Source organism: Micromys minutus (genome assembly GCF_963924665.1).
Source record: "Micromys minutus genome assembly, chromosome: 22".
NCBI lineage: Eukaryota > Metazoa > Chordata > Mammalia > Rodentia > Muridae > Micromys > Micromys minutus.
In genome coordinates this window covers 46,726,249-46,753,709 of record NC_137957.1, presented here as the reverse complement: position 1 = coordinate 46,753,709, position 27,461 = coordinate 46,726,249, and the positions used below count along the sequence as shown (strand labels likewise).

The following is a 27,461-nucleotide window of genomic DNA, read 5'->3' as shown; positions in this document are numbered from 1 at the left end:
CCAGTCGTTGACTACAGGCGCAGCTGGGCTAGCACCTACATTTGATTACAGTGCACAGGTTGTGTGCAGCCTTCTGCTTCTCCTAACAAGTGACTGCATAGCGTGCAATTCCAAGTCTTGACTTTAACACCTTTAACTTTCTTTTACTTTCTTCCTTTCCTTTAAAAGAAAAAAAATGTCTGATTTAGGGGGTTTGGTTTGTCTTTTTGAAACAGTGCCTTAGACTGTAAACAAAACTGGCCTCGATCACTCACTATGTCTTTGAAACCATACTAATCCCATGCTAGGATTATAGATATGACAACTCACTCCTTTTCTATACTTTAATTTCCTTTTCCCAAGTGAGAATAGCACATCTTAACCATGGATCCTAAATTCTTGTAAATGTGCAGTAAGTTCATAAATAGTGTTGATGTGCCAAGGAGAGTTATTAGGCAGAGATAACCTACTCATCTAGGTAGTAGCTGCTCAGTTAATTCCAGAGTATCCTGAAGATCAGAACTGATCTTGAGATGAGGAGTCAGGACTCTGCTACTGTAAAAGTCGAGGGCAAGTTGTGGGTTCCTCTAACTGAAGTCCACTGAGCGTAAACCACAAGACTTTTCAGATTTGATTAACATTTCTGGAGGTTTTTTTTTTTTTTAATTGCATATTTCCTTTACTTACATTTCAAGTGTTATCCCTTTCCCGGTTTCCCCTCTGGAATCCCCCTATCCAGTACCCCCTCCCTGTGCCTCTATGAGAATGTTCCCCCACCCACCCACTCCCTCCCATCTCCCACCCTGGCATTCCCCTACACTGTGGGCCAAGAATTGTTCTCTTAATCAGTAGCCAGGAGTCTCCGGTCTGCAAGAAGGGGAGGTGTCAACCTGAGTGTACCCCAGCCTGTGTGAGAGACCCTTAGAAAGGTAATGGGGCGGCTATCAGCCTAGGAAACACCATTTTCCTTGCCCCGACTGTAGACGACACAGGATAGGCATGGGGACTCTCCTGGGGAAGCACTTTAACTGTCATTAACCTGTTTGTGTTTCTTCCTCGTGCCCTGTCCACCAAGCACTGCAGTTCCTCATGCTTGGTGCCGAGACGGCAGGCTGTAAATATTTGATGGATGAATCAAAAGGATTCTGCCTTTAGTTTGTTTGGTCTATGAGTTTGGGCATCACAAATAACTAAAATGTAAAGCACACGGCAATTTAACAGTATTTGGGCAAAGTCATCTAGGAGGAAAATGGATGAACGGCCTTTAGGAAATCAGACCTGGTGTTTACTGCAGCGATGGACAGGAAGGTCAGATTTCAAGGTTTTAAACTGAGAATTCTGAAGGAAGGGCTTCACCGTACAGATAACAGGTTCTAAGACACACACACACACACACACCACATACACACACACACCGCAACGGGTTGTGACGTTCTCTAAGACCCACCAGAGTTTGCTAAGACAGAATCCCCAGGTGGCACTGGTGGCAATAAGCCCTGTGGTGTGGCTCGCCGATTCCCACGGGAGAATGAACCTAGTGGTCTAATTGGCTGCGCTCGGGGTGGAGGCGTGACTTCCTGCTCATCACAGTTTCCCGAGTTTTGATTGGTTACCAGTCAAGGCGAAGCCCTGCCAGTTACCTAGGATCTGTTTCCTGGGTGGAGAGGCCTGCGGAACAGGGTGGGACATAGCGCGGGGTAGCGCAACGCCCCGGGGATCTCCGCTGTGCTCCCACTGCTACCCGCAGGTGAGCTGTCCTGTTCTTCCAGCTCAGGGTGAGCCTTATGCCTGCCTACCAGGGTCAGCTGCCACCAAGAATGTCCCCACAGACACTCCAACTCGGAGCACCGGAGAAGGGAGGCTGTACATGTAAATAAGAGGCCACTGTAGACATCCTGGCAGTGCCCTTCCTCAGACCAACTTTTGTGGTCTTCGCAAAATTGGGGTTCATTTGAAACTGTCAGGTCAGAACTTAATTGGTGTTATCAACAGGACTGTTTTAAGTATAAAAATGTATTTCACACCTCAGGATTGCTTAAGAGTAGACTATGTGACCTTTTTACCAAGATCATCACTGTACATAGGACACAGGGCTAAGAGGACTGCCATTCTCAGGTGGGCAGCCTTTAGGCAAGCTATACCTGCATTCTGACCTCATCTTTAAGGGGAATTATGGTTTGATGAGTAGATGTAAGGGTTTTGTTTTGTTTCTTAAATACTCTGAATTACTATTACCTCATTTAACATGCGCTTTCACCGAGGTGTCTCCACTGTGGGCACAGAAAGGTGAAATTACTTCCTAAAAAGTCACAGCTAATCGGAAATTAGTTCTAAGGCAGCGCGACTACGCTAAAGTCACCCATTATTGCCCTGTGAGTTGATTCATGGCCTGATTCATTAATTTGATGCTATTGCTTTGTGCACCATGTTCTTTGCCCATTACAGGAAATAACAGCATTCAGTCTCTGCCTCCCCTGCACATACTTACTACGGGCTGTTCATTTTCTTGCTAAAGTCATTTCTGAAGTGAAAAAGGTGTGGGCCTTTTTTTTTTTTTTTTTTCTGCAAAATCTGCAACCCAAGTTCTCCGATGGTCTGTGATCCCAACAGAAATAGAAAGTGTTTGACCAGGAGAGTTAGTGCTTACCATCCTGATGGCAGTGAGCTTATAAAACAACAAAAACTATCCGTCGAATAAATAGATAATTGATAACTGCTACTAGAAAGAAAAAATACAGCAGAAAGTGCCTGCCCATCTCTCTCTAGTCAGTAATGCCAGCCCATGACGGACAGGGAGACAACCCATTAGAACATGATCAGTGTGAGCTCCTAGCGCAAACATGATCCCAGCCATCCCAGGTGCCATGGGTGCCCTTAAAGGGGACACGAGGCTCATCTATTCTGAAATCTCAGAGCATCTCCTTGGGAAAGTGGCACAGTGGGAGCAAGCCACAGTCTTTAGACACTGTGGGGACACCTAGAGCCTCGGGCTGAGAAGTGACTGCAGTTTGTGAGGAAGGAAGATGGGGATTGAGGTGGCAGTAAAACTCAGAGTCTGCTACAAATTATTGTGTCTGTCCTAAAGATCCACTGAGGTCTATTGCAGAGGCGACAGGATCACATTTTAGAAGCTACAGAGAAGTCCTGAGTAGACTTGACTGAAGCCCTGGACAAGGACAGTCTCTCAGGAGACTGTAAGGTAAGAAGAAAAGGACATTCACTGGTTTCTTGGTTCATTTGTTTGTTTTCACTAGAAACTGTCCACTTTCAATGCTTTTAACTAGAATTTAATTATTTCATTTACACTTCCCAAGCTTGCACGCAAGTACACACGCGCACACACACACGAGCACCATTATTCTCTCAAATTCATGGTCTCTATTTCTTTAATCGTAATATATTGTTTTTTTTTTTTTTAACAAGTATTACTTTGCAGTCCAGGCTGGCCTAAAAGTTATGCCTCAGCCTTCCTGGTGCTGGAATTTCAGGCTACCAAGCCTAAAGATGAACCTGTAGGGGAGACAGAGAAGGGTGGACAGAGGAGAGCAGTTTGGAGTCAGAGAAGAGGCTGTTTGGAAAAACAAGTGGCTGGAGGCTGCTGGGTGCTCCAAAAGCCCAGAAGAGGAGGAACTGAAACTACTCAAGAGTTTGAAATTACTCTGATGGCAGGGAAGTGGCTTTCATTGAGAGCTGTGTAGCAGGAGAGGGAAGAGGATCTGCAAGAACAAAGGAGACTGGGGGAGGGGCAGGGAGCATCAGCAACGCAGAAAAAGTAAGGTGGATACACCCCAAGACATAGAATGTGACCCCGTTTGATTGTTTATTGCTCTTCATGGCTATGTGTTGGGTGGGGAGAGTTGGCCTTTCTTACTAAGCTGAAAGAGTAGACACAGACATGAGACTGCGCCGTTTGATCACCACACTGAACTTTAGCAGATGTGCACTTGCTTCCTGGATGACTGGGAAGTGGGTATTTAAGGTGAAGTCCATTCTTGGTGAAGACATAAACTTAGTTGATAAGCACTGGGTGTAAGAGTCCTGACTTTGCATTTGAAACAATTCGGAGGAAAATGCTATCAAACAGAGGAGATATTGTCTTATTTTAAGAAACTGGCGTGGGCTGGCGAGATGGCTAAGCAGGGTCCTTGCTGAGCAGCCTCATAGCCTTAGTTCAATCCAGAATTTACACAAAAGTGCAAAGAAAAATCCAACCCTCCTGAGTGTCCTCAGGTGTGCACCTCAGTGCCCTCGAACACATACACGCACGTCTAGTGTAAATAAATGTGCCTGAAAAGCTGAAATGTGCCTTGTTCTGACACTTGGTTCAACGTGGACTTTGAAAGCACTACACTAAATGAAAAAGTCAGGCATTTAAAACATGCGTCCCATGGTTTCACTTCCATGGCCTGTGTACAAGACACGTGGGGTAGTGGAGTAGAGCTCTCCAGGTGCCTCCCTCTCTTCAGGAGGGAGTTATGCACACTGTTTTATGACTGCAGAACTTGTGTTTGACAGGAAGTCCTGCATGTACTGGTTAATGGTTGTACAGAGTTGTCAAAGTGCACTATGCCACTGAACTATATACACTTGAAAATGGTCCAAATACTATACTCTTATTAACTCTTATCATAACTTGTTAAAAAGTGACAACTCTAACTCATGCCTGTGATGACAGCATTTGGGAGCCAAAACAGAAGGAACTACAAATGTAAGAATCTCAATCTCTGTCTCTCTCAAAAATGTGGTAGCTACTAAAAATAAGCCAAAGAATGTCAATTCTAGAAAAACTATGTTGTTTTCCTTATATAATTCTAGTTTATATATGTCCATTTTTATGATGTTTCAAGGACAAAAAGGCAAAGGCCAAAAATAACATATTAGTCAAAGGTCAGCCTCAATAACAAAACACTTCAACTGTGAGTTATTTTCCACACTTCAGAATAACAGAAGAATCATTTATATGCTCGTGTTCTTTAGGGGGTCATCTGAGATGGGGTTTCCTGACTAAATGTAACAACTTTGTTGCTCTTCACCCCTTTCTCTGATATTCTAGAAACTCCCTTTAAAGGGAGAACATGAAGTGCAGACAGACAGATGCTCAGCATGTAGGAAGACTAACAGCCTCTCTACAGAGAGCGATGGTCAGCACAACAGCCTGCATGTCCTTCTCCCCGTCTCCAGCATTCTGACGCCATTAGACCTAATAAGAAGTCCTAATGTGCAGATTAGTCAGGCTTCCCACTTTTACTGCTCTGCCCAGCAGAAAGGCAGCTGGATGAGTTTTGACCATCCCGATGACTACGCCCCAGTTCGCCATTAAGAAAGCAGAAGTCGGTTATGGCCTGCCTTTCTCTTTGTCTCGTTTGACAGGCACCTGCTAGTGGGAATGCCTTGCCACAGAAACTGGTGCCTGAGTCACACAAGATCTGTCCCAATCCTGAAGGAACCCTTGGCTGTTGGGGACTTGCTCAGAGATTACATTTTTTCAATCTCACTTTACAGACAGGATTCAGATGTAATTCCCATGTGCAGCTGTGCTGTCTGTTTAAAGAGTCCAACGGTGAGCGCTGTATGAGACAGAAGACAGTAAAGCATGAATAGCTGCCAAGCATGGCACATGCCTGGAATGCCAACACTCAAGAGCTTGGGACAGGACTGCCATGAGTCTGAGTCTAACCTGGGCTACACATCAAGTATCAGTCCATCCAGGGCTAAATAACAAGACCTTACCTCAAAAACAATGGAGTGTTGAATTATTGATAAGTGGTAGGATTGCAAATTTTTCTTCTGCTTATGTACCTCAGAACTGAGCAACTCTACAGCATTTGTGTTTTAGTTATATGGAGTTATTTTGAAAATCTGACATAGTCAAACGGTCTCATTTGTTCTTTTTAAGTCATACTTCTATCTAAACCCCAGAATTTGGAGTTTGTTTAGCAGAAAAAAACATTTTGCTTTAATGCACGTGGGCTGTACAGGAAAATAGAAAGGTTAATGACAAGCCACAAAGTTTTATTACTCATCACTTCTGGGGGCTGCAGTGGCCAAAGCTAAGATGCATGTAGACTGAGGATGCTCTCTTCCTCACAGACGGCACCTTTTGTGTGTCTCACAGCGAAAACACAAGCAATCTCCTCAACGCTTTTTTTAAGTATAGTTTTATTCTTTGATAATTTCATACATATATACAATATATTTTGGTTGTATTCATCTCCCTGACCCCCGTCTTACCCAAACTCCTTTTCCAGATCCCCACCCCACCCCAAGTCACACTGAAATTCAGTTAAAGTTGTATCACTACAACCATTTAGTAAATACTTACTATGTGCCAAACTGTCTTCAAGTACTTGATATGCATTTGACTCTGGCGGTGCCCCTGTAATGTGTGGATGCTGTTTTCACTTACAGAGCAGTGCTGTTTTTAATGTCTGCTGACAAGTTTCCCATGAGGCATTGTTTGAATTACTATGCTTTCTCTGAAGCTAACCTCAGGATCACTCTGTAAGTTAAAGCCAGGGCTGGGCACAGGCACTTCAGTTAAGGACCTTTCACCTCTCCCCAGCATGTGTCTAAATGAGAGGCATGGACCTGTCTGTAGGGCCCCAACCTACATCTGCCTGGGCTTCTTCCTACTTACCACCTCCTTCCTGCTAAAATGTTAAGTTCTCTTCTAAGTTGCTTTAAAATATATTTTATCTTGCCTCATGGCATTAGAACAACCTGAGGAAGACTAAAGTGAGGAAACCAGAAGCTAAGTCTACTGTGTCAGAGTCCATTAGGGCCAACTGTGAGCCACCACCACACATCAACATTCCTCAGTAGTCATTCAGGTTAGGACAGCTGTGCAAAGTCGTCAGCCTATGTGACAAAAGCACTGGAAGTTCAGCAAGGATCAGAAATGGCTACCTTTGCACTCACAAATCTACAAATACAGGAAGCTGTGTGTGCAGGACCGACACTCTGAGAACACTCCTAAAAACTAAAACTACCAACCCTAGAGCATGGGCCTGTTACGAGAAACAAGACACAGTGGTGAAGGGTTGGTATAGTAATACTTAACTCCATGACACACAGACTATTTTGAATTAAAGACACCTGAAAATACGTGTTGGGTCATTCTCACTCTTGTGTTCAAAAGCAGGGAAAGTTACTGGAGAAAGCCACCCTCACATCCTTCGTAAGGATGACGTGAGACCAAGCCTAACTGCAACACTGTGCTTTTAAGCTCTGACACGGTGGAGTTGTTTCCTTGCATCCTATTGTCTTTGTTCGCCTCAGTGTAACCTATCCTGCTTGGGTCTTGTCATCTTTGTACGGGCTTCCATGATGTGGACAACCTATATGAAATAAATGTACATGCTTTCTTATTGACCATTTTGTTACTTTATTGCATGTGCCTAGCCAGACCCCCAAGTCAGAAGTGGAGTATCGTGGGTCCTTAGATCAGCAGAGGCTGCAACACTCAGCAGTGTAGCCATCTCCTGATGGGGGAAGATGGTCAGGGGCATGTGGGGAGACTAGAGGCACTGCTGACATGACTCCTGTGTTTAGCTGAAGGCAGCTCTAACTTCCCCAACACTGCTTCATGAGCTGGAGCCAGGTTTAGGCACAAGCATCACACAGCTGACCTGACTGATCTCCAGGGCCTTCGCGAAGGCCGGCACAGTGCTTTTCGTGTTGCCAGGGTAAGACTTACTTTAATACTGAATTTATAAAAACAAGTTGCATTTGCAAAGTTCTAATAAAGCAAGCATGCATGTATGTACTCATTTCTGATAAAAACAAACTGAGCTGTCTGGATTCTACCTCATTCAGCAAAAAAAAAAAACACTTCACAATACAGTGAAAGATGACTTCTCCCTTCCTAGGCATCTACCTGAGCTAAGCATCAAGTTGGAAAATATAAAACCTTAAAAAAACCAGTTACCTGTGTAATATCCCACCTTAAAAAGAAACATAACAGTTGTAGAAGAGGAAATTTGGGTCAGAACAGTTGAGGCCTATGAACCTTTAAACCCAATGACCTGTCACTAAAGCACAGGATGGATGCAGCTTTCAAATGGGATGGAATGTATTGTAATGGGATCGCTTTCCTTGCCAGCTTAAATCGTTCCCAGTTACTGCTAAGAACTCAGACTTCTACATGTTCTAAAAGTCACTGTCCCTTTTAAATCTTCCACACAGGCACAATGTGGACATTCTCAGCCTAGGATGTGGAAATTAGCCAGTGCTCACAGCATGTCGTGGAGGTTGCTGACAGGATACCAACTCTGCAGACTGTGTCTTTTCAGAAAGCCACAACCAGCTCTGAAAGTCAAACCCTCTTCAGCACTCGTCACCTATGGAACGGACAGCCAATCAAGTAAAGAAAACAAGAGAACTGTGGAAAAGCTCCAGGCATGCTTGGTGGACATTGGGAAAATCCGCAGGCTGAGAGGATGGGTGCTTTTGGAGGAGGAAACCTACGTTGAAGAGATTGCAAATATTCTGAAAGAACTAGGTGCCAACAAAACTGTGATAGCCAGTATTTTAGAACGCTATCCGGAAGCGATTGTGTGCAGTCCCACTGCTGTTAACACCAAAAGGAAACTCTGGCAGATGGTCTGCAAAAACGAGACAGAGTTAATCCAGTTAATAGAGCAGTTTCCAGAGTCTTTCTTTACTGTCAAGGACCAGGAGAACCAGAAGCTAAATGTTCAGTTCTTTCAAGAGCTGGGACTCAAGAATGTGGTGATTAGCAGGTTTCTGACAACAGCCTCTAGCATTTTCCATAATCCTGTAGAGAACAATAAACAAATGATAGGAGTTCTTCAGAAGAGCTACCTAAACTTAGGTGGCTCTGAGGCCAATGCTAAGGTATGGCTACTAAAATTATTAAGCCAAAATCCATTTATTGTATTAAATTCTCCTACGTCTGTAGATGAAATACTGACATTTCTTCAAGGACAAGGCTTCACAGACTCTGAAGTTCTTCAGCTTCTGTCTAAACTTAAAGGGTTCCTTTTTCAACTTCAGCCAGGAAGTATCCAGAACAGTATTTCCTTCACTAAAACTACTTTTCAGTGTACTGACCGTGACCTACGGCAGTTAGTTGTGAAATGCCCCGCCCTTCTGTATTACCCTGCTCCTGTTCTAGAAGAGAGAATCCAGGCATTACTGACAGAAGGCATCTCCATAGCTCAAATAAGAGAGTCACCAATGGTTCTTGAACTGACGCCACAGATAATTCAATACAGGATAAGAAAGCTGAATTCTTTAGGCTACAGAATAAAGGATGGACATCTAGAAAGTTTAAATGGAACAAAAAAGGAGTTTGAGGCTAACTTTAGCAAGATGCAAGCCAAACAAGGAAGGCCACTATTTAACCCTGTGGCATCATTAAAGGTTGAAGAGTGACAGGGCAAAGTAACCAATTCACAATGACTTAAGCAATTCAGCGTATAAGCATTGATGGTTCTCAGGACCTCCTGAGATTCTGAGTTGTACTCAAGTTACCTCATAATTGATGGTCTCTAATACATTTGCTGTATTTTAAAATATAAGTTGTGTTTAAATAAAACCAGTAACTTTGATCTTGGAACTGTTATTCTAAAACATTATATATTAAGCAGCAGGAGTATGGTAGGTCACACAAATCATTCTGAAGAAATTGACAGTGCACACTCTTGACCAGAGTACAAGAACACCTCTTCCATGATCTGCTACCGAAGTATAATTCCTCACCACCAGCCGTGAGTCACAGGCCAGCAACACATTCCTTTAGAGAGAGCTAACTTCACCTTGTGTTAGGAATGAGTATCTTTGAGGAGTGTTATTCATCCAGAAGGATCAAGGGCCTACTTCTGTGGTCAGTTTAAAATCTCTTAAAAACATGCACATTCATTTTGTTCCTCATTTTACAAATGAGGCTCATAGCAGAGTCCTAATTTATTAAGATCTGAATTCTGTTCAATTTCAGAAGATTGTTCACCTTTCCCTGCACAGCAAAAGGAAGGAATGCAAACAGATTAGGGGAGAGGTATGAAAACTGATTTCAAACTTAATTCATGCTTAACTGAAATGAATGTAGCTTCCTAGAAAGCCTGAAAACCTCCTTCATGTGGTACCAATTTCACTTGTAGTGTTTCCACTTCCTTTTCTAAGATAAACATTACCCAGATAAAGACTGGCTCACATTCAAGTATGTACAGTTTGTAATAACTGTAGCATTCTTTGGTTTTAATGAACAACATTGACTAGCACAGCTTCTCAAATAGAATGAGAAATGCAGCCTTTATCTCATTTTTCCGTTCTTTTAGCCAATACAAGTATACTGTTCAGTTCTTTAGTTGGGATACTGAATGGTAACAAGCGCCCAGGAGTTAAGAACACTTATCCTTCTACAGTAGGACTCAAAGTAAGGCACTTAACCAAAACACTTAGGACTGTCAAGAAAAATGTTAAGACCAGCTGTTGGCAGCTGCAGCCTAGGAACAGAGTGCACGCTTCACCTTGAATCCAATCACAACTGTGTACTTGAATATATACATACATGTGTGAGAGAGAAAGAACATGTGCCTCATTCAGTGTAGCACAAAATGAGAAGCATCTCTGGTCTATATGAGGATCAGGAGTTCATACTAAGTGTGATGGTGAACCTCTGGTCTTTTGTCCTGGCAGTCACCAGTAATACATGCACGTGCTCACTTTCTTAAAGCAGGTCTGGAAAGCATTACAGACTACAAGGTCCTCTACAGTTACTTGTCAACTGTGAGGTGGTTAGTGACAGGCAAGTGGCCAAGAATGAAGCTGTGACAAGTCAGAGGTAGAGGTAAACATCAGTACCACTTGCATTGCTGTGGTATTCAGTCATGGCTGTAGATGAGATTGTCACAGAGCCAACTAAGATGTAGAGAAGTGGGCAATGAATTTGGAAAAGGGCAATCACTGGCTGACTTATCAAGAGTGACTGGTGGGGTAGGGAAGTGAGCAGGCAATGAAGAGTGGGTTGATATGGATGGAAGAGAAGGGTTCGGGACATTAGAACCTAATTAGGTTTAATTCCTAGACTCACACAGGAAATGCTGGTGCGCAGACATGGGATCCCTGCAGCAGCAATCCTAACTACATACACAGAAAAGTGTTTCCTGGTCTAAATCCTCAGCTTTCACACTTTAGCGTGCCTAAGAATACCCACAAAGGTCCTTAGACAAAACCTACACATCTAATCTGCAGACTCTTAGTCGTCTGTGTTTATACGTCACTGTGTGTCTACATCCATATCACGTTGGTAAAGTATCACCAAAAAAAGGTGGCTACAGCTCTTCCTGAACCCCTACGTAATCTTAACTTAAAATGATCATTTTTACAAATTCCCTTTATTTCTGTAGATCTTTATGAAACATTCCATCTTTGCAGATCATAGTCCTTTATTATCAGATTCAAGTGTTCTTTCCCATCCCTTTAATACAAAAATCCCAGAATTATTCAATCAGGCATTTCCATCTGACATTTCACTAAACACAGTATTCATGTTAACATTATTAGATCAGCCATTCAAGTGGGTCACACAAATTTATCTTCATTGCGCCAAAACCCACGCAAAAAAAAGGAGCCAAATAACAGATACCTCCAGGTATATACAACAAAGTGAACTAGTCCTGTTTAACAGGTCAAACTGCTAGTCTATGTAAATAAACTAGAAGAGACTCAGGCATATAGCTGCACACATCATCAAATGGCAAGTTCATTTCGGTTAGAGCTACAGCTGCCTGTGCATTTGTACAGTTCTCTGCTATCATAAAAGCCCCTCTGAACCACACTGCACTTTAGCGTTTAGGGCAATTGAGAGAATTTACCAGTTGGCTTTTCTGTAGCAGAAATTAATTATAGCCATTTTTCCTCAAGTGATCTTAAAGACAAGCAAAGTTGAAAATAAATATGCAAGCATATAGTATACTAAGCCTACACTTAGACTAATTCAAGGACAAAGTATAGCAGAGCCTTTAAGTTAACAAACCAGCAATGAATCAATAAATTCTAAAGAGCAGGAATCAAGTTCTCCAATGCCATTATTTAGATCACTGAGAATGGGTTATTAAAATACCACTTGTTAAGACATTTCACCAGATGTACATGTCTCTTAAATGCTACTGCATGAAATAAGTGAGCGTTTAACCCTTTCTAAGTTCAATCCAGTGATTTTAAGTTTCGTATAAGCATAAGGTTTCAATTGTAGGTTTGCCTGACAGCCCTGCTTTTATGGATGCTTTTTAAATTTATATTTTCATCCAACTGTTGGTCCACATTACTAATAGAGTTGCGAACATCTGAACTTGTCTATTCTGGTGATCTCCTGTTCTCGGGAACAGTACATCTGACTTATGTCAAGGCCACTCCCTTCCTTTCTCCAGAGTTAGAAGGAGCAGAATGGGGACAGAGTTCTAGTTTTAGCTATAAAAAAAAATTAAGATTTTTTTTCAGGCTTAGATTATAAGATATATGCCAAATATATCTGTCACTTATAAATTTCCATGAAATTAGGCATTAAGACAAAAAGAAATGAACTTCTGAGTTATTCTGTGAGAATGAGTGAGCTATGATGACACATTAAGACATAACACACTTACCATCCATATCAAAAACCTTCAAGCCCCTACCCAAAACCAGCTGGAGAAATGGTATGTCATGGCTGCTTTAAAGGTTTGTAAGAGAACATGTTTTAAAGCCATGAATAACTTTCACTGCAGTCACAGCTCAGTTGGTACAGTACTTGTGTACTATGCATGCAGCCCAGGGTTCCATCCCCAAAATCACACACACCAAGCATGGCATCTCATGCATGGAATCCCAGCAATAGGGAGGTGAAAGCTCAATTAGGATATCCTCGGCTACATATCCAGTTCAAGACCAGCCTGGGCTTTAGAAGACCCCATCTCAAAAGGGGAAAAAAAAACTATATATGTCATCAAAAGCACTTATGTATTTTTTTTATTCAAAGCCAATGTATGGAGCTCATCTCATTCACTTGAAGAGTCAGTCCTCATATATTAATGATTGATTTTACTGCATTTTAAAGGAATTACTACTAATAATTTAAGACATCCTAAGAAAGAATAAGCATGAAGGACTATCTTAGATTCTTCAGATAATTATAAGAACTTAAAAATTAATATTTATGCCTTCTCAATATGAAACTTCCCACACAGCTTTTGATGAGCTAAGAAATGCTCCATAGATACTGTGGGGTGTGTTAATGATGGGACCATGAGTCCAACTGCTAAAGCATATGTTTCATGTTAACTACTCACAACAGCTAACAAGAACTATCTTACCCACCGACACCAGGAAACTCCTTTACCTCAATACTCCTGAGATTTTTAAGAGGGAAACTAGTTTTACAACCTTTAAAAGAATTCACTGATAATTATAAGAACTGCGCATATTTAAGGTTATTAGAAAAGATGTTTTCTTTTGTAAGGCATCAATGATTAAACAAATAGAATGCTTATCTAACAAAAAAAAACACTTAACAATATCATAAAACCATTTGTCTTCTAAACTTTTGAATTCCTGCTACTTTTCTGACAGTTTAAATAAGAATGCTTCTTGGCCTAACCACTAGAGTTATAAAAACTAAGACATCTGAACTATTAGGCACATCAAAGGTACAGTTATGTAGTCCGAGTCCCTTCGTAAGGGTCATATGAATACCTGGTACACTGTACACATGGAACTGTAAATCATCTACTAAGTTGAACTTTCACATTTTTTAGTCAAACTGAAAGACTTGGAGCAAATATTTAAACATACCATATCTTCAGTTACAACTGAGCACGTGTAACATTCTACCAGATAAAAAGCTGAACTTAAGGATGCGAAGCCTTCATACACTGCAAGTATTGGTCTCTTCTTGGTTTGGAGGCAGCCAGTCACCGATACCTTCAACACAGCCATTTAGCAGTTGACTTGGTTGTAGTCTGTAATTGAGCTGTTCAATGCCACTGGCATCATATGCTGTGGAGAGCAAGTGTACTCTCTCAGTCAGACTTGTCTTTCTTCTTTCCTGATAAGGGCACTTTATTTACAACAGCAGACCCAACAGCTGTCACCCCTCCAGCCACAGCAGACACGCCTCCTTTCACCAGCCCTATTCCCATGGAAGGCACAGTTGTAACAGCTGTTTTGGTCACTTCCAGACTCTTTCCACCAATCCAAGCCACACCACCAATGGTGGCACCAACAGCTCCCTTTGTAACACTGAAGATACCTCCAGTCACTCGAGACAACATGCCTGGCTGCTGCTGTGGGTGATCTTTCATGGACCCTAGTAAGAGAAAATGGTATGACAGTCAAATGCAAGTCTTTCTAAGAACAGTTCAAATCATTAAGAAACCTTCCTCACAATCTTAATCTGACAGGCTCCACCATACTGAGTGAACAGTACGGAGCTCTTGCCTGAGTACAGCTGCGGTATCTTATAGTATACCTTGGTCCTCAACCAAGTCTTTCGAAGCAAGGTCTTGTTAATGTAGTCCATGCTTTCCTCAAATTCACCATCTTCCTACCTCCACCTCACAAACACTGAAATTATAGGTATGCACCACCACACATAGTGTTACGTAGCAATTTCCTCTGAGATTAAAATCTTCCATTTTGAAGTGAAGCTGGCTAAGGTAAGACACAGAATATTTTATTAAAAGGAAGGTAAACGTTCCATTCTACACAGAAGCTCCTAAAGCTCAGTAAGTAAATCAGAAAAGCTTCAGGAAGTTCTTGAAACTGACCAGATTCACTACTCCCCTCCTTCTCCAAGCATATATAAACTATAAGGACTGGTTAAAGACATTCAGACAAACTGAGGCATCTGAAAGAAGCAGAGAGACCAGCTGAGCTACCTGAGAGGGATTACTCTCCAACCTGTTGAGTTCCCTGTAGGCTGAAGAGTGTGAGCTGCCACCCATACTAGAGTGGACTTTAGTGATGCAGCTGTCTTTGGGTCACTTCTACTTCTGTAAGTAGCCCCAAATAAATGTATTGGTTTACCAAGTTGTACTCTGGTATATCAGTAGTTCCCTTTGTGGAATAAGTAGATATGTATCCATGTCTACCCAGGAGTATATCACATATGTGTGGCTCAAAGCTAAGTCTTATACATAAAAGGAAAAAATTTTATAAAAAGAAATGTTATAGAGACTAAATATGAAAAAATAAAAACATGTAGCCTTCAACTTCTTATTCAGGATGCAGTTACTAACTATCAAAATAGTCAACTTCATATAATGTGGTTCTGAAGGTACTCTGGGTATCTCTAAAGACTTTGAGGAGAGGGGACACATGGTAAAAAAAAATCTTCAAAATAATATTAAAATGGCATTGTCCTTTCACTTTATTCTCTCCAAATCTAGTTCCAGGAATCAGATAATGTAAAGCACAAAAGATAATTGGCAAAAGCAGTTACCAGAGTGTACCTGTCTTCTCTCCAAACAGTGATGAGATTTATAAAGATATACAAACAGTATCAACTAGGTAACAAATCTCCTATCTGGAAGTTCTAAACTTGAGCTTTTGTAAGACACAAGGCACAGATTTGTTTTAAGACTTTTTTTTCATTGCTTAGAAACTTTACATTCTAACTGGGGCTACTAATTCTAATAATTACATTACTGATTATTCCAAATAGTGCATCAGGCAGGAAATAGCACTCAGAATTAACAATTGGAACTACATGATATTAAAAGGGTACTGCAGAGCATAAGAAACTATAAGAAGAACAAACAGCCCACAGAAGAACATCTTTGCCCGCTGTATATCAGAGAACGAATATCCAGATTTTCTTAAAGCACAAAAAAAAAAAAAAAAAAAAAAAAAAAAAAAAAAAAAAAAAATCACAGGCACAAAAAGCATGAACCAAAGTGTTTGATATCCTTAGCCCTCAGGAAAAATGCAAATTAAAACTACTGTGAGATACCATCTCACCCAAGTAAGAATTGCTAGCGTTAAAACTAATAAGGTCAGCTGCAGTGGCATAACCTTCAATCTCAACACTCAGGAAGCAGGGCCAGGCAGACATATCTGTGTGTGCTTAGTTTCCATCTTAACATGCCAACGGTCAGTATGGCATCTGCAATCAAAATTGTTTTCTCTGATTTCCCCCATCGACATACCAAGTTCCAGACCAGCCAGACATAGAGACCCTCGTCTCTAAACAAAAATTTAAAACTAATAGTGAATGTTGGTGAGGAAAGAGGAGCCCTGTTCATTCCTAGAAGGAATGCAAATCAGTACAACCATTATATACAAAGGTCTCTCAAAAAGTTAATAAAATTATTGTATGACAGAGCTATGCCGTTCCTGGGTACATCCTCAAAGAGAGCATACCATAATATGGTATTTGCACATCTATGTTCACTGCTACCCTATCTACATCAGCAAAGGAATTGAACCAGCCTGAATGCCCATCAAGAGATGATATAGAAAATGTGGTACATATATACAGTGGAATTATATTCAGCTGTAAAGAAAAATGAATGGGTTTGGAAAGTATTGAGCTAGGTGATTCAAACCCAGAAAGAAGTAATTGCATATTCTCTTTCATAATTAGAATCCTAGCTTCAAAAGACATGTGTATACAAGTGGGAGGAAGTGCAGATAAAACCTAAAAATCTAAAACAGACCAAAAGAAGGCAAAAAGAAACGGTAAGGAAAAGGGGACACAGGGGCAAAGGAACACATATGGCCTGGAAACAGAAAGGAGATGAGAAAGGAAGTGGGACATGGGGGAAGGAAAATCAGCTAAATTCCAACATACTTGTATTTAAATATGAAAAATAAATATTAAAAACCAACAAAATATTACACATATAAGATATATTTACTGATAAATTTGTTTTTAAAACACAAATATTAAAACTACTAAGCACAATTTTAACTTTTTGAATGGCTAAAAATAAAAGACTTAACGTATAGGTACTATATGAGTTATAAAATGATAAGATATATAACAAAATTAAATGTTGATTATAAAATTAGAGTACTGGAGCAGCAAGAAGACTCCAGTTTGAGGGTAGCCAGGCTAAAGAAGATGACCGTATCTCAAATATGTGTATCATAATACAAAATCTTTTCCTAAAGCTAAGGATCGGGGAATGATGGCACATACTTGTCAGAGAAAGACCCTGTCTCCAAAGAAAACAGAGTTGGGGTTTTGTCTTGTTTTTCAAGACAGGTTATCACTATGTATCCCTGGCTGTCCTGGGACTCACTCTGTAGACCAGGCTGGTCTCGAACTCACAGAGATCTGCCTGCCTCTGCCTCCTGAGTACTGTGATTAAATACATGTACCATTACACATGGTTAACAAGTTTTTAAAAATCAAGGCATAGAAACAGAAAACATACATTCAAATATATATATATTTATAAATTTCATATACAACATATATAATAAACTTATACAAATTGTTTTTTTAAAGCAAAAAGCTAAGCTAATATTTTCAGGTTACCTGCCTTAAACTAAATTAAACCAATTACATAGTTCCTCCTCATTCATGGTGGGGGTAGGGCTCACTATGTAGCCGAGCTGTGAACTTGAGATCCTCTGGCTTTTATGTCACAATGCTGGGATTACATGTGCCAGCCGCCATGGCCAACAAGTGCAATCATCTTCTTTTAGGCTTGCCTGTAAGATTTTTATTTTTATTTATTTTTATATCTTCCCAGAAATTTGATTTGTGACTAACAATACTGGAAGAAACTTTCAGACAGGGAAAACAGAACTGAGAAGAAATGCAATACCTAAAGTTAGGACATCCAGCCCAGGATCATGCAGCTCCCCAAGGAGGTCATTGTTTCTATCAGGCTTAGAAAGTCTGTACCAAAACCACAACTAAAGTCTGAAGACGGCCATCTCTGTACAGAGTTAGGATACCAGGGGAGAGGAGACAAACTGTGTTTCCAAGAATTTTAGAAGCAAATGTAAGAGTAACTCACATCAGTTTTCAAGCTGAAATAGTTATGACTTAGAAAGACAAATGAAGTGATGCCCAAGTCCACATATAAAAACAGAGCTGTGTCAGTTAGACTTTAACCCTCACATCTTCAATTAGGTGTGTTCGGATGCAGGACATCAAAAATAAACAGTCCATCCTGCACCTCCTACACTTTTGCAAGTAAAAAGATGTTTTTGCTTGTGAAATGGTCTTAAAGTGTGACAAGAAAATAAACTTTAAGTAATAGAAACTGTATCTCTATATACCAAAATCTGTATTTTCTTATTAAACGCTCAGTTATTTTTGGAACATGTCCATTGACCATATAAAGGCTGTGATTTTTTGCATTTAATTTTTTAAATGATCATATCTTTAATTTACAGCCATATCCCTTCCATCTTTAATGCTGGGTACATGCTTACCTTCTGGGGGTTCATCACTGAGGTAAGATGGAATTTCTTGATTTTTATCTGCCTGGTTCATGATCACCTATAAAGCAAAACATATTTCAAAGTAAGACTATCACTTGCATGCTGTGTTAAATAACCTAAACCATTTTATTAAGATAAAGAACATTTTAAAGTACCCACCAGAGAGTAACTCATCCTATCTCTATTTAAACTGCAGAGTTTACAAAAGACTTGAAATCACACCAAGGGACAGTACAAATCTTATTGGCAGCACTAAGGAAGGACAGCAATGCTGACACAAGTTCCCCTTCCTTGTTTTCACTGTGGCACTGCTACTTACACAGAAGACTGCTAGGAAGAGAGCCGGCCAACAATAAAACGCAAGGGGAAATAAGATCCTCTCTGAGCACATAACACCTAATCTGAATCAGCAAAAGATCTGAATGGTTTGTTTCTCTCATATACACAAATAGTGAGAGAACTGAAAAACCTGTGGAAAAACAAACTATGATTAATTCTGAGTAAAGATATAAAAGAAATTTAAGAACTAATACTCTTCTAAGAAAAGGAAAATATGATTAGAATTCCTTTTCCAAATTCCTTTATGATCTGAAAATACTTGCTTTTGTAAAAAAAAATAAACATGACTAAGTAAAGACAAGACAAGATGAACCTAAAACTAACTCTATGATATCTTGCTTGGACAGAAAACTAGGATTGTGATTCCAGCAATCAAATAAGTATTTTTTCCTATGTCTCTAAGGCCTTACAGTCAACTAAGTGTTTGCCCTATGTCTCTAAGGACTAAGTTATATCCATGCATAAACAACAGATCTTTATTGGATACTGCGAAGAGGCTGAGCAGATGGCTCAGTCAGTCAAGTGCTTACCACACAAACACTGAGAACTTTAGTTCTAAATTCCAATTCCCACTTTAAAGAAAAAACTTAAAATCTGGGTATATGCTTGTAAACCCAGAAGTGCTGAGGAGGCTGAAGATCTATGAGGCTTGATGGCCAGCCATTCTAACTAATTAAGAGCTCCAGCTTCAGTGGGAGACCGTGTCTCAAAAACAGTAAGATGGAGAGCTGACTAAAGAACACAACAAATGTTCCTCCCTGGCCTCTACGTGTACACACTTACATGTACTTACCCACCTGCAGACCATCTTACACATGCAAACATGTACACACATACACAAAATGAAGAATTTAAAAAGACATTGTGAAATTGTACCATGAACTTTAATACACTAATTAACAAGTAGTGATTAAGTACAAACTTGAGCTAAACAACGTTCTAGGTACAAAGGGCAATGAAGTCATGTTGGGCAGAAGTCACACTAGTTGGGGAGGACGATATATTAACACTATAGTGTATGTCAAGCAGTGGCAAAAGCTATCAACGTGGAGGAACAGAAAAGAAGAAAATGTGGTATTCTAAATGAATAATTTGTGAAGGTTTCATTTCGGGTACATTCCACAAGAGGTAAAGATATTTAAAGGAAGAATCCTCAAGCAGAACAGCAAGAAAAAGGGGCCCTGAGGTAAAAGCTTACCAGGAGCAGTCAGAAACAGGAGCTGATAAAGAATAGAGAGACGCCACCAAAGGGCACTAAGAGATGGAATCACTAAGTGGTTTGCAGCAGTCAGTGGTGGAGACTGGCTTTTAGTAGTGAGCTGGAGAACCAGTGAGACACCGTGAACAGAGGAATGAGATGTTCTGGTTTACAGTGTTAATTAAATATTAAAACAGGTATGGGGGCTCAGCCTGGAATCTGAGCACAAAGACCTGTTGGAGATTTAGGTACAGGAGACAGAGCAGACTGTAAAAATAGAGATTTTCAAAGGTAATTTTAATTTCATGTAATATATCTTGCTATAACTCTACAACCTAAATCCCAAAACAAACTTCAGTGGGCCTAAAATCCAACAACATAAATCATGTAATAATAACTATCTTTCATTTGCTCTGGTAAAAGTCCTGACTCAAGACACTTAGTAGCAGCACCTAATCTGGTCGGCCTCATGAATTTAGCACATCATTTCTTATGATTAAAAAAGTAACAAGAAACCTATGCAATCTTGCACAGAAAAAAGAAAAGTGTCAGTTGGTTCTTTGTTCCTAGCCAAAATTCTTGACTAACTTGACTTAGTTAAAAAACTCAAAGTAGAATGCTACATTTATTTCTATTCATATCTATAAACATGGTAAGAACAAAACAAAGTATACTGCACTGTTCAGGACTCTAGCTTTAGAAAGCTAAGTTTGAATCCCAACTGATATAAAATATATGACAAAGGAAAAACAACTTTAAGAGATTTAAAATAGAAACTAAGATATTCCAGTCCTAGCCCTAAAATGAGAATATTATTTAACAGACTCTAAAGCAAAACATGCAGAAAATCCTGGGAAAATACATCAGTTCCTTCTGTGGTTAAAAAAAAAAAAAAAAAAAAAAAAACTATTATATGGCCACTTTCTTCTCCTAACAGACTGTTAATTTGAGAGACAGTTCTATATAAATTGTTCATTATATCCCACTATAGAACATACAAATCTATATACATAGAAACTCATGGTCAATTGCTGATGGTCAACATGATCAATAGAAGCTATGATAATCTATACAGAAATACAAAAATTACTTGCATACCTACATCTTATCTCTCTCTCTCTTTTTATCTTTTAGGCAGAGTCTCCTGTGTAGCCAAAGCTGACCTGGAACTCAAATACTGCCTCAGTCTCACAGTGATAGGATCATAGGCATGTGCCACCACTCCCAAGTTCATCTTATATATTTGAACTGGAATTCAAAATATATGTGAATATGATTCCAACTGTATTCAAGTGTCCATCTCACAAATTCCCTACTAATGGCTTTACATTTTTTACTTACTAAAGAACCATTTTCCCCCTAGAGACAGTTTCTCTGTCACAACACTGGCTGTCCCAGAACTTGCTTTGTAAACCCAGCTGGCCTCAAACTCACAGAAAACTCTGCCTCTGCCTTCCAAGTGCTTGGATTACAGGTATGTACCACACTCAGATAGAGAACCTTAAAAAAAAAAAAAAGAAAAGAAATGTGTGTGTGCAATATACATAGATAAATAGGTAGATATAGATATAGATATAATATCTCTCTTACATCCAAAATAGAATACCACCACTTATAGATCACAGCTGCCTTATAACATAGACATTAATCTTAACAACATGAACTGACTTTATCCTTCTGTGGATAGGCAACAAGAAACCTTGTGCAGAATAACAATGCCAGATCTGTGTTTCTGTGCTTTAAGAAACTACCTATGACTAGTACAACCACTCTGGAAATCAGTCTGGTGGTTCCTTAGAAAATTGGACATAGTACTACCTAAGGACCCAGCTATACCACTCCCGAGCACATACTCAAAAGAAGCTCCAACATCTAACAAGGACACATGCTCTACCATGTTCATAGCAGCCTTATTTATAATAGCCAGAAGCTGGAAAGAACCCAGATGTCCTTCAACAGAGAAATAGATACAGAAATTGTGGTACATTTACACAATGGAGCACTACTCAGCTATTAAAACAGTAAGTTCATGAAAGTCCTAGGCAAATGGATGGAACTTGAGTGAGGTAACCCAGTCACAATAGAACACTCATGGTATGTACTCACTGATAAGCAGATACTAACCCAAAAGCTTGAATACCCAAGAAACAATTCATAGAACTTATGAAGCTCAAAGAGAAGGAAGGCCAGAATGTGGATGCCTTAGTCCTTCTTAGAAGTGAGAACAAAACACTTATGGAAGGAAATAAAGAGACAAATAGAGGAACAGGGATTGGAGAAAAGATCATCCTGCCTTATCTGGGAATCCATCCCATATGCAGCCACTAAACCTACATACTACTGCTGATGCCAAATTAGTCCTTACTGGCAGAAATCTGATATGGATTCCTCCTCAGAAGCTCTGCCAGAGGCATACTGATACAGAGGAGGATGCTTGCAGCTAACCATAGAACTGAACATGGGACCCCAATGAAGGAGCTGGAGAAAGGACTGAAGGAGCTAAAAGGGTCTGAAACCCCATGAGAAGAACAAAATTATCAACTAACCAAACCCACCACAGCTCCCAGGGACTAAAACACCAACCAATGAGTTTGCATGGAGAGACTCATGGCTCCAGGTGCATATGCAGCAGAGGATAGCATTCTCTGGCAGCAATGGGAGAAGAGGCCTTTGGTTCAGGGAAGGCTTGTTTTCCCAGTATAGAGGAATGCCAAGGCGCTGAGGTAGAAGAGGATGGTTGGGAGAGGGAGCACCTTCATGGAGGCAATTGGAGGGGTTGGGGGTAGAATTGGGGGAAAGGGGATAACATCTGAAATGTAAATACAGAGACTATCCAATTAAAAAGAAAGAAAAAGACTAGCTACAATTTCTTGTCCATTACCAGGAAAGGAGTGTCTGCTACAAGTTTCCAATACCATCAATTCTGACATACTTTCCTTGTGGTGCAGGACTATATCCCCACAAATCCTTGAGCCACTTAAGCCCCTCCTCCTTTAAAAAACAAAAGCCACTAGCTAAAATCTTTAGAACATCTAAGGAAACACCAGCAGAATGAATTGATCAAACAGCCTATAGAAAACCTTTGCCAACCAGAGATCAGATAATTCATATCCAAACTATACTTACAAATAAAACACCAAAAGAACAAATAATATGCCAATTAGGTGGCAAGTGAAATAAACAGCTACCAAAAGAACTATAAATAACCAATATATGCAGTAAAAAATATTCAATATCCTTAGCCGTCAAGGAAATGCAATCAAAACTGTAGATCCCCTCACCCCAATCAGAATGGCTATCTTCAAGAAAACAAAAACATGCTGTCAGGATAGGAGAGATTAAGGGGTCATCTTATAAGATGTCTAGGTAAGCACTCTCTTCTCTGCCTATATTTTTACTTTACTCTGATTTCTTCATAGCTTTTATCATCACTTAATAGCTATTTTACATGTATCCCTATTAGAATGTAAGGCCTGTGAGAACAAGGGTTTGAGGTTTGTTTACTATTTCATCTTCAGGTCCTTAATGTCTGATATTTTAATTTCTGTATAAAGCCAACTTGGGTATTAAAGCAAGCTTATCGGGAAAATCTAGTTTGTTAGATTTCTAGAATGAGCAACTAAGTCTGCAGAAATAATAATCAAGATGGTATACATTAAAAAAAATTTCATGGAGGGCCTTCTAAACAAGTTGTATTTTAGACGCCTTCAAAGCATCCACAGAAAGTTATACAAGATGCCTTTGGGGAATCCACAGAAAATATTCATTAGGCAATTGTACTTAAGAAGCTGAGACAGTCTGAGACAAATTGAGGTTTAGACAGTGGCTTTAAGTGATGACTTAATCTATGGAGGGTGGGGGATGTGCTTGTGCTAATGAATGACTAAAATGGACTTACACCCTTCAACTGATTGCATTTAAGAGTCAGCTGAAGAAGAGAATCTAGCAAAAACAAATCTTCAAATGAATACTCAGTATTCATTGAATAGTTATTATAAATTCATAGAGAGCAAGAAAGGAATTTATAAGATTCCTAAAGTTTGCTAGAAATTTAATACAGATGTTAAAACAATCTATCAAGATCAAATACTAGAAATGTTAACCCAGATTAGTATAAAAGACCAGTATCAAACAATCTCATTAGTTTTTACAATGCACACAAAAAGATTGAATCCTAAAGTTTTAATTAAGATTTTGAGAAGGAACCCAGGTGTCCTGCAACCCTGTAATCCCAACAGCATCCTGAAGACTGAGGCAGGACTGCCAAGAGTCTGAGGTCAGCTTGGCCACGTCGTGAGCTCCAGACCAGCCAGAGTTAGAAAACAAGACTGTATTTCAAAAAGAAATAATATATAAAATTTACCTTTTGATAAGAAAAAAATATTTATTTTATATGTTTTGGCCTGAGTACACAAATGTATGTGTGTGCACTGTGAGCATACACTGCCTGTAAAGACCAGAAAAGAGCATCCGACTCCCTAGAACAGGAGTCACAGTTGGTTGTGAGCCTTTGTGTGGGTGATGGGAGTTGAACCCCCAGTCCTCTAGAAGAGCAGTCAGTTCTCTTAACCACTGAGCCCCATAAGTTATTAATTTTTGTACAATTCATCTGTTCTAAACTCACCGAGTCACTAATTAACATACACATGAACCCTACTAAACTGCATTTAGACAGTACAGGCATTGCTCTACCCTAAAACTTATTTAAGTGGGAATACACTTTTTAAGCAATTACTTTGATCATTCCTTAAGAAGCAAAATATATTAATATATTATCTGCTCTTTAGGAGCTCCTGATGCATAAAAGTTTCTAGGTTTTTTTTTTTTTTTTTTTTTTTTTTAAGCTTTCCTAAAGAAGGCAATAATGGCAAAGCCTTTAGATCAAAGCAAAGGACTTAATTTATTTTATAAACAGTTCAATCTTTTGGTTCTGGCATGGATAAACCATTATAATATTAACAATAAAAGGCCTCTTTAATACAGACTGTATAACATAACAGCAAATAATGGGAGAGGGATAATTCTTATCTAGTACAAAATAATACAGCAGCTGGCAAATATATTGAGCAAATATCAATACCACTATTCCCTAGGGGGCAATTTACTCCAATAATAGAAACAAGCAACCAAACACCTGTTGGAAACCTTTTCTTCCATTATATGTGTGGGTTATTTTAAAGAAAAAAAATGAAATCACTAATGGAGAAATGTCATTTAAGGGTTTCAGTAAAATTTTATATACAAATTTAATTTTGGATCACAAAGAAGACAAGATCTAAAAATATCTTTTCTTAAAGGCCTCTGGGTATAACCCTTCTAAAGTCAAGTAAGCTAACAGTAAAAAGTTCAACTACAAAATACAGTGTGCAACACTTTACCCTCAAACCACTCTAAACATTTGTTACACAAGTAACAGGTTTCCTGTATAAGAAAAAGACTAAGCTAGGCATGGTGGCTCACACCCATAATCTCAGCTTTCCTGAAGCTACAGCAAGATTTCGGTGGTCTAGGCCAGCCTAGGCTCTAGAGTGAGAATCTATCTGAGGAGGAGGGAGGGAGTTCTCCATGTGCTGTATGGAAACTGGCATGTCCTCATTCCTTCAACACCTAACTCGGAGGCGTTTCAAAGCTACACATATACTAACAATACACAGCAAGACGTCGCCTCGCTGGTTTTCATGCTTCTGTAGCAAACAATAATGATCACTATTTGTATAAAAGGTGGTTCCTGCTGACTAAATTGACAGCAAATAGACTACAAGAAAGGCACTAAGTTTGGCAAAGAAGAAAAAAAAATATCAATAAAAGTTTAAAAATACCACACAAAGTGACAAATCATCGAGAGTGTCAAAATAGAAATTTTAAGTATTTTTCTTAAAAGAAACATGAAATGGGATTAAGATATTCTGCCAAGCCAGAGAACCAGTACCTTTGTCACCCTCACTAAAATACACTTCATTTGTTCAACAGATACCGCCATCCCTGCGTTGTGCCAGATCTTGTTGAGACAATGAATGAACACATATAACAACCATACTCTTTAATTATACGTAATCTGGTACAATATCATCAGAACGTAGGAAAGGGGCAAAAACTCAAGGGCTGAAACAAAAAAGCCAAAATTTCCCAGAATTAAAAAAAAAAAAAATCAAACACCTCACTTTTGAATTTGTATGTAAAAATCACTTAAACCTTTCGAATGATGTTTTCCTTGAACTTAATTTCTGGTGTAAGTGCTATAACAAAGACAAAAAAAAATGAAAGTGAAAAATGAAAGCAGATGTGTATGAGTTTATTAAACGTTGTTAAAGCAAGAATAGAAACACACTTACCTGTTGGTGTGAGAGCCCTTGAACCACAACTTCAAGTTTTAAGCACTAACACATAGCAGATACAAATACCCACAATGTTTCCTTTTGGATTAGTAGGGTTCACAAGATACAATCTAGTAAGATTTCCCTTCTAGTCTAGGTATTTCTAACTCTTCCCAGCAGCCCTAGCTCCCCCTCATTGATCCACCTTTAGCCTTTAGGCACATGCAAGTCTTTTTTTTCTATTCCTTAGCAGAGGAGTGACGTGGCAGGAGAGGCAGAAAATGACCCTAGAGGCTGGTGCTGACTTGGACACCTCCTTCCTCCGCCCTTTCCTTGTCCACCCAGCACACCCTAGCTCCTGCGGAATTCCAATGTTCGACTGGCTTAAGAGAGACGATCCAATACGATCCGGAGTGGAAAGCTCCGGGGCTAGTCTAGATGCTGCTTGTGCATGGCAGGCTCGGTTCTGGATTGAGCCTGGGGTCTGCGGTGACTGCACTGGCGGCTGCTCCAGGACTCCCCAGTCGCTCCTTGACACTGCCAGTGCCCCACTTCATTCCCACACCTGCGGGTTTAGAACAGGCGTGGGAGTGGAGTTCCCGATTTAGGAAGAGCAGCGGGAATCTCCGCTTGGAGCCGAGCCCTGTGTACTTGAACCCACCGGGACCGTTTATCAACAGGTCAGAAGTTAAGTGGGGCAAGGAAGCTGGGCTGCTCCTCGGATGCCCTATCTCCTCCTCCGCGCCAGCCTGACACTCAAGGCAAGAGATCAGGTCCAGGCTTCCAGGAGCGACTCCCCTAAATTGCAAACACCGCGCCCGCGAACTCGCAGACCCACTGGGGTGACCCCATGCCTCCGTACGCCCCCCACGACTCCCGCCCATCCCCCTCCCGTCCAGCGTCCCCCAAAAGGCTAGGCTGCAGCAGCCAGGCCCCGGGTCGCGCAGGTGAAGTGCAGACGGGGCTAACGGAAAGGGCCAGGAGTGCAGCCACCCAGGCCGGCGGCACCCCCCCCCCCGTCCCCCGCCACGGGACAGACTCACTCACCGCGGGATCGGGGCCGGGAGCCGCGGCCGGACGGAGGGAGCGGTGGCGCGGAGGGCAGCAGAAGCGGCCGGGGCAGCAGAGGCCCTGACGCGGCCCGGGGCGGCTACGCGACCCAGATGCTCTCCTCCGGCTCAGGAGTCGGAAGACTCTCGGTCCGAGGCGGCGGCGGCGGCAGCGGCGGCCTC

At 40.5% G+C, this 27,461-nt stretch overlaps 2 protein-coding genes across 6 annotated transcripts; one reads left to right on the top strand and one right to left on the bottom strand.

Annotated features, from left to right (window-relative positions):
- Window positions 1-1,645: 1,645 nt before the first annotated feature.
- Window positions 1,646-9,533, top strand: MTERF2 (mitochondrial transcription termination factor 2). 5 transcript variants are annotated; one of them, XM_080935212.1, is made up of 4 exons: window positions 1,646-1,726; window positions 3,065-3,178; window positions 6,388-6,480; window positions 8,164-9,533. In XM_080935212.1, the coding sequence occupies exon 4, from the start codon at window positions 8,191-8,193 to the stop codon at window positions 9,373-9,375; it is 1,185 nt and encodes a 394-aa protein (XP_080791338.1). In that variant the 5' UTR covers window positions 1,646-1,726; window positions 3,065-3,178; window positions 6,388-6,480; window positions 8,164-8,190; the 3' UTR covers window positions 9,376-9,533. The 5 variants fall into 5 exon arrangements, with proteins under 5 accessions (XP_080791338.1, XP_080791335.1, XP_080791336.1 ...); XM_080935209.1 differs by lacking the exon at window positions 6,388-6,480; XM_080935210.1 differs by lacking the exon at window positions 6,388-6,480 and having other exon boundaries at window positions 1,660-1,754.
- A 1,864-nt stretch (window positions 9,534-11,397) lies between these two features.
- Window positions 11,398-27,451, bottom strand: TMEM263 (transmembrane protein 263). The gene is made up of 3 exons (XM_080935259.1): window positions 27,277-27,451; window positions 18,370-18,436; window positions 11,398-14,284 (listed from the first exon to the last, which is right to left on the bottom strand). The coding sequence occupies exons 2-3, from the start codon at window positions 18,428-18,430 to the stop codon at window positions 13,998-14,000; spliced, it is 348 nt and encodes a 115-aa protein (XP_080791385.1). The 5' UTR covers window positions 18,431-18,436; window positions 27,277-27,451; the 3' UTR covers window positions 11,398-13,997.
- Between the last annotated feature and the right edge of the window lie 10 nt (window positions 27,452-27,461).

Coding starts and splice junctions, on each gene's coding strand:
- MTERF2 (XM_080935209.1), top strand. CDS start 8,191: ATGTGGAAATTAGCCAGTGCTCACAGCATGTCGTGGAGGTTGCTGACA.
- TMEM263 (XM_080935259.1), bottom strand. CDS start 18,430: ATGAACCAGGCAGATAAAAATCAAGAAATTCCATCTTACCTCAGTGAT. Junction 14,285..18,369: donor CAGTGATGAACCCCCAGAAG/GTAAGCATGTAC, acceptor TTCTCTTACTAG/GGTCCATGAAAGATCACCCA.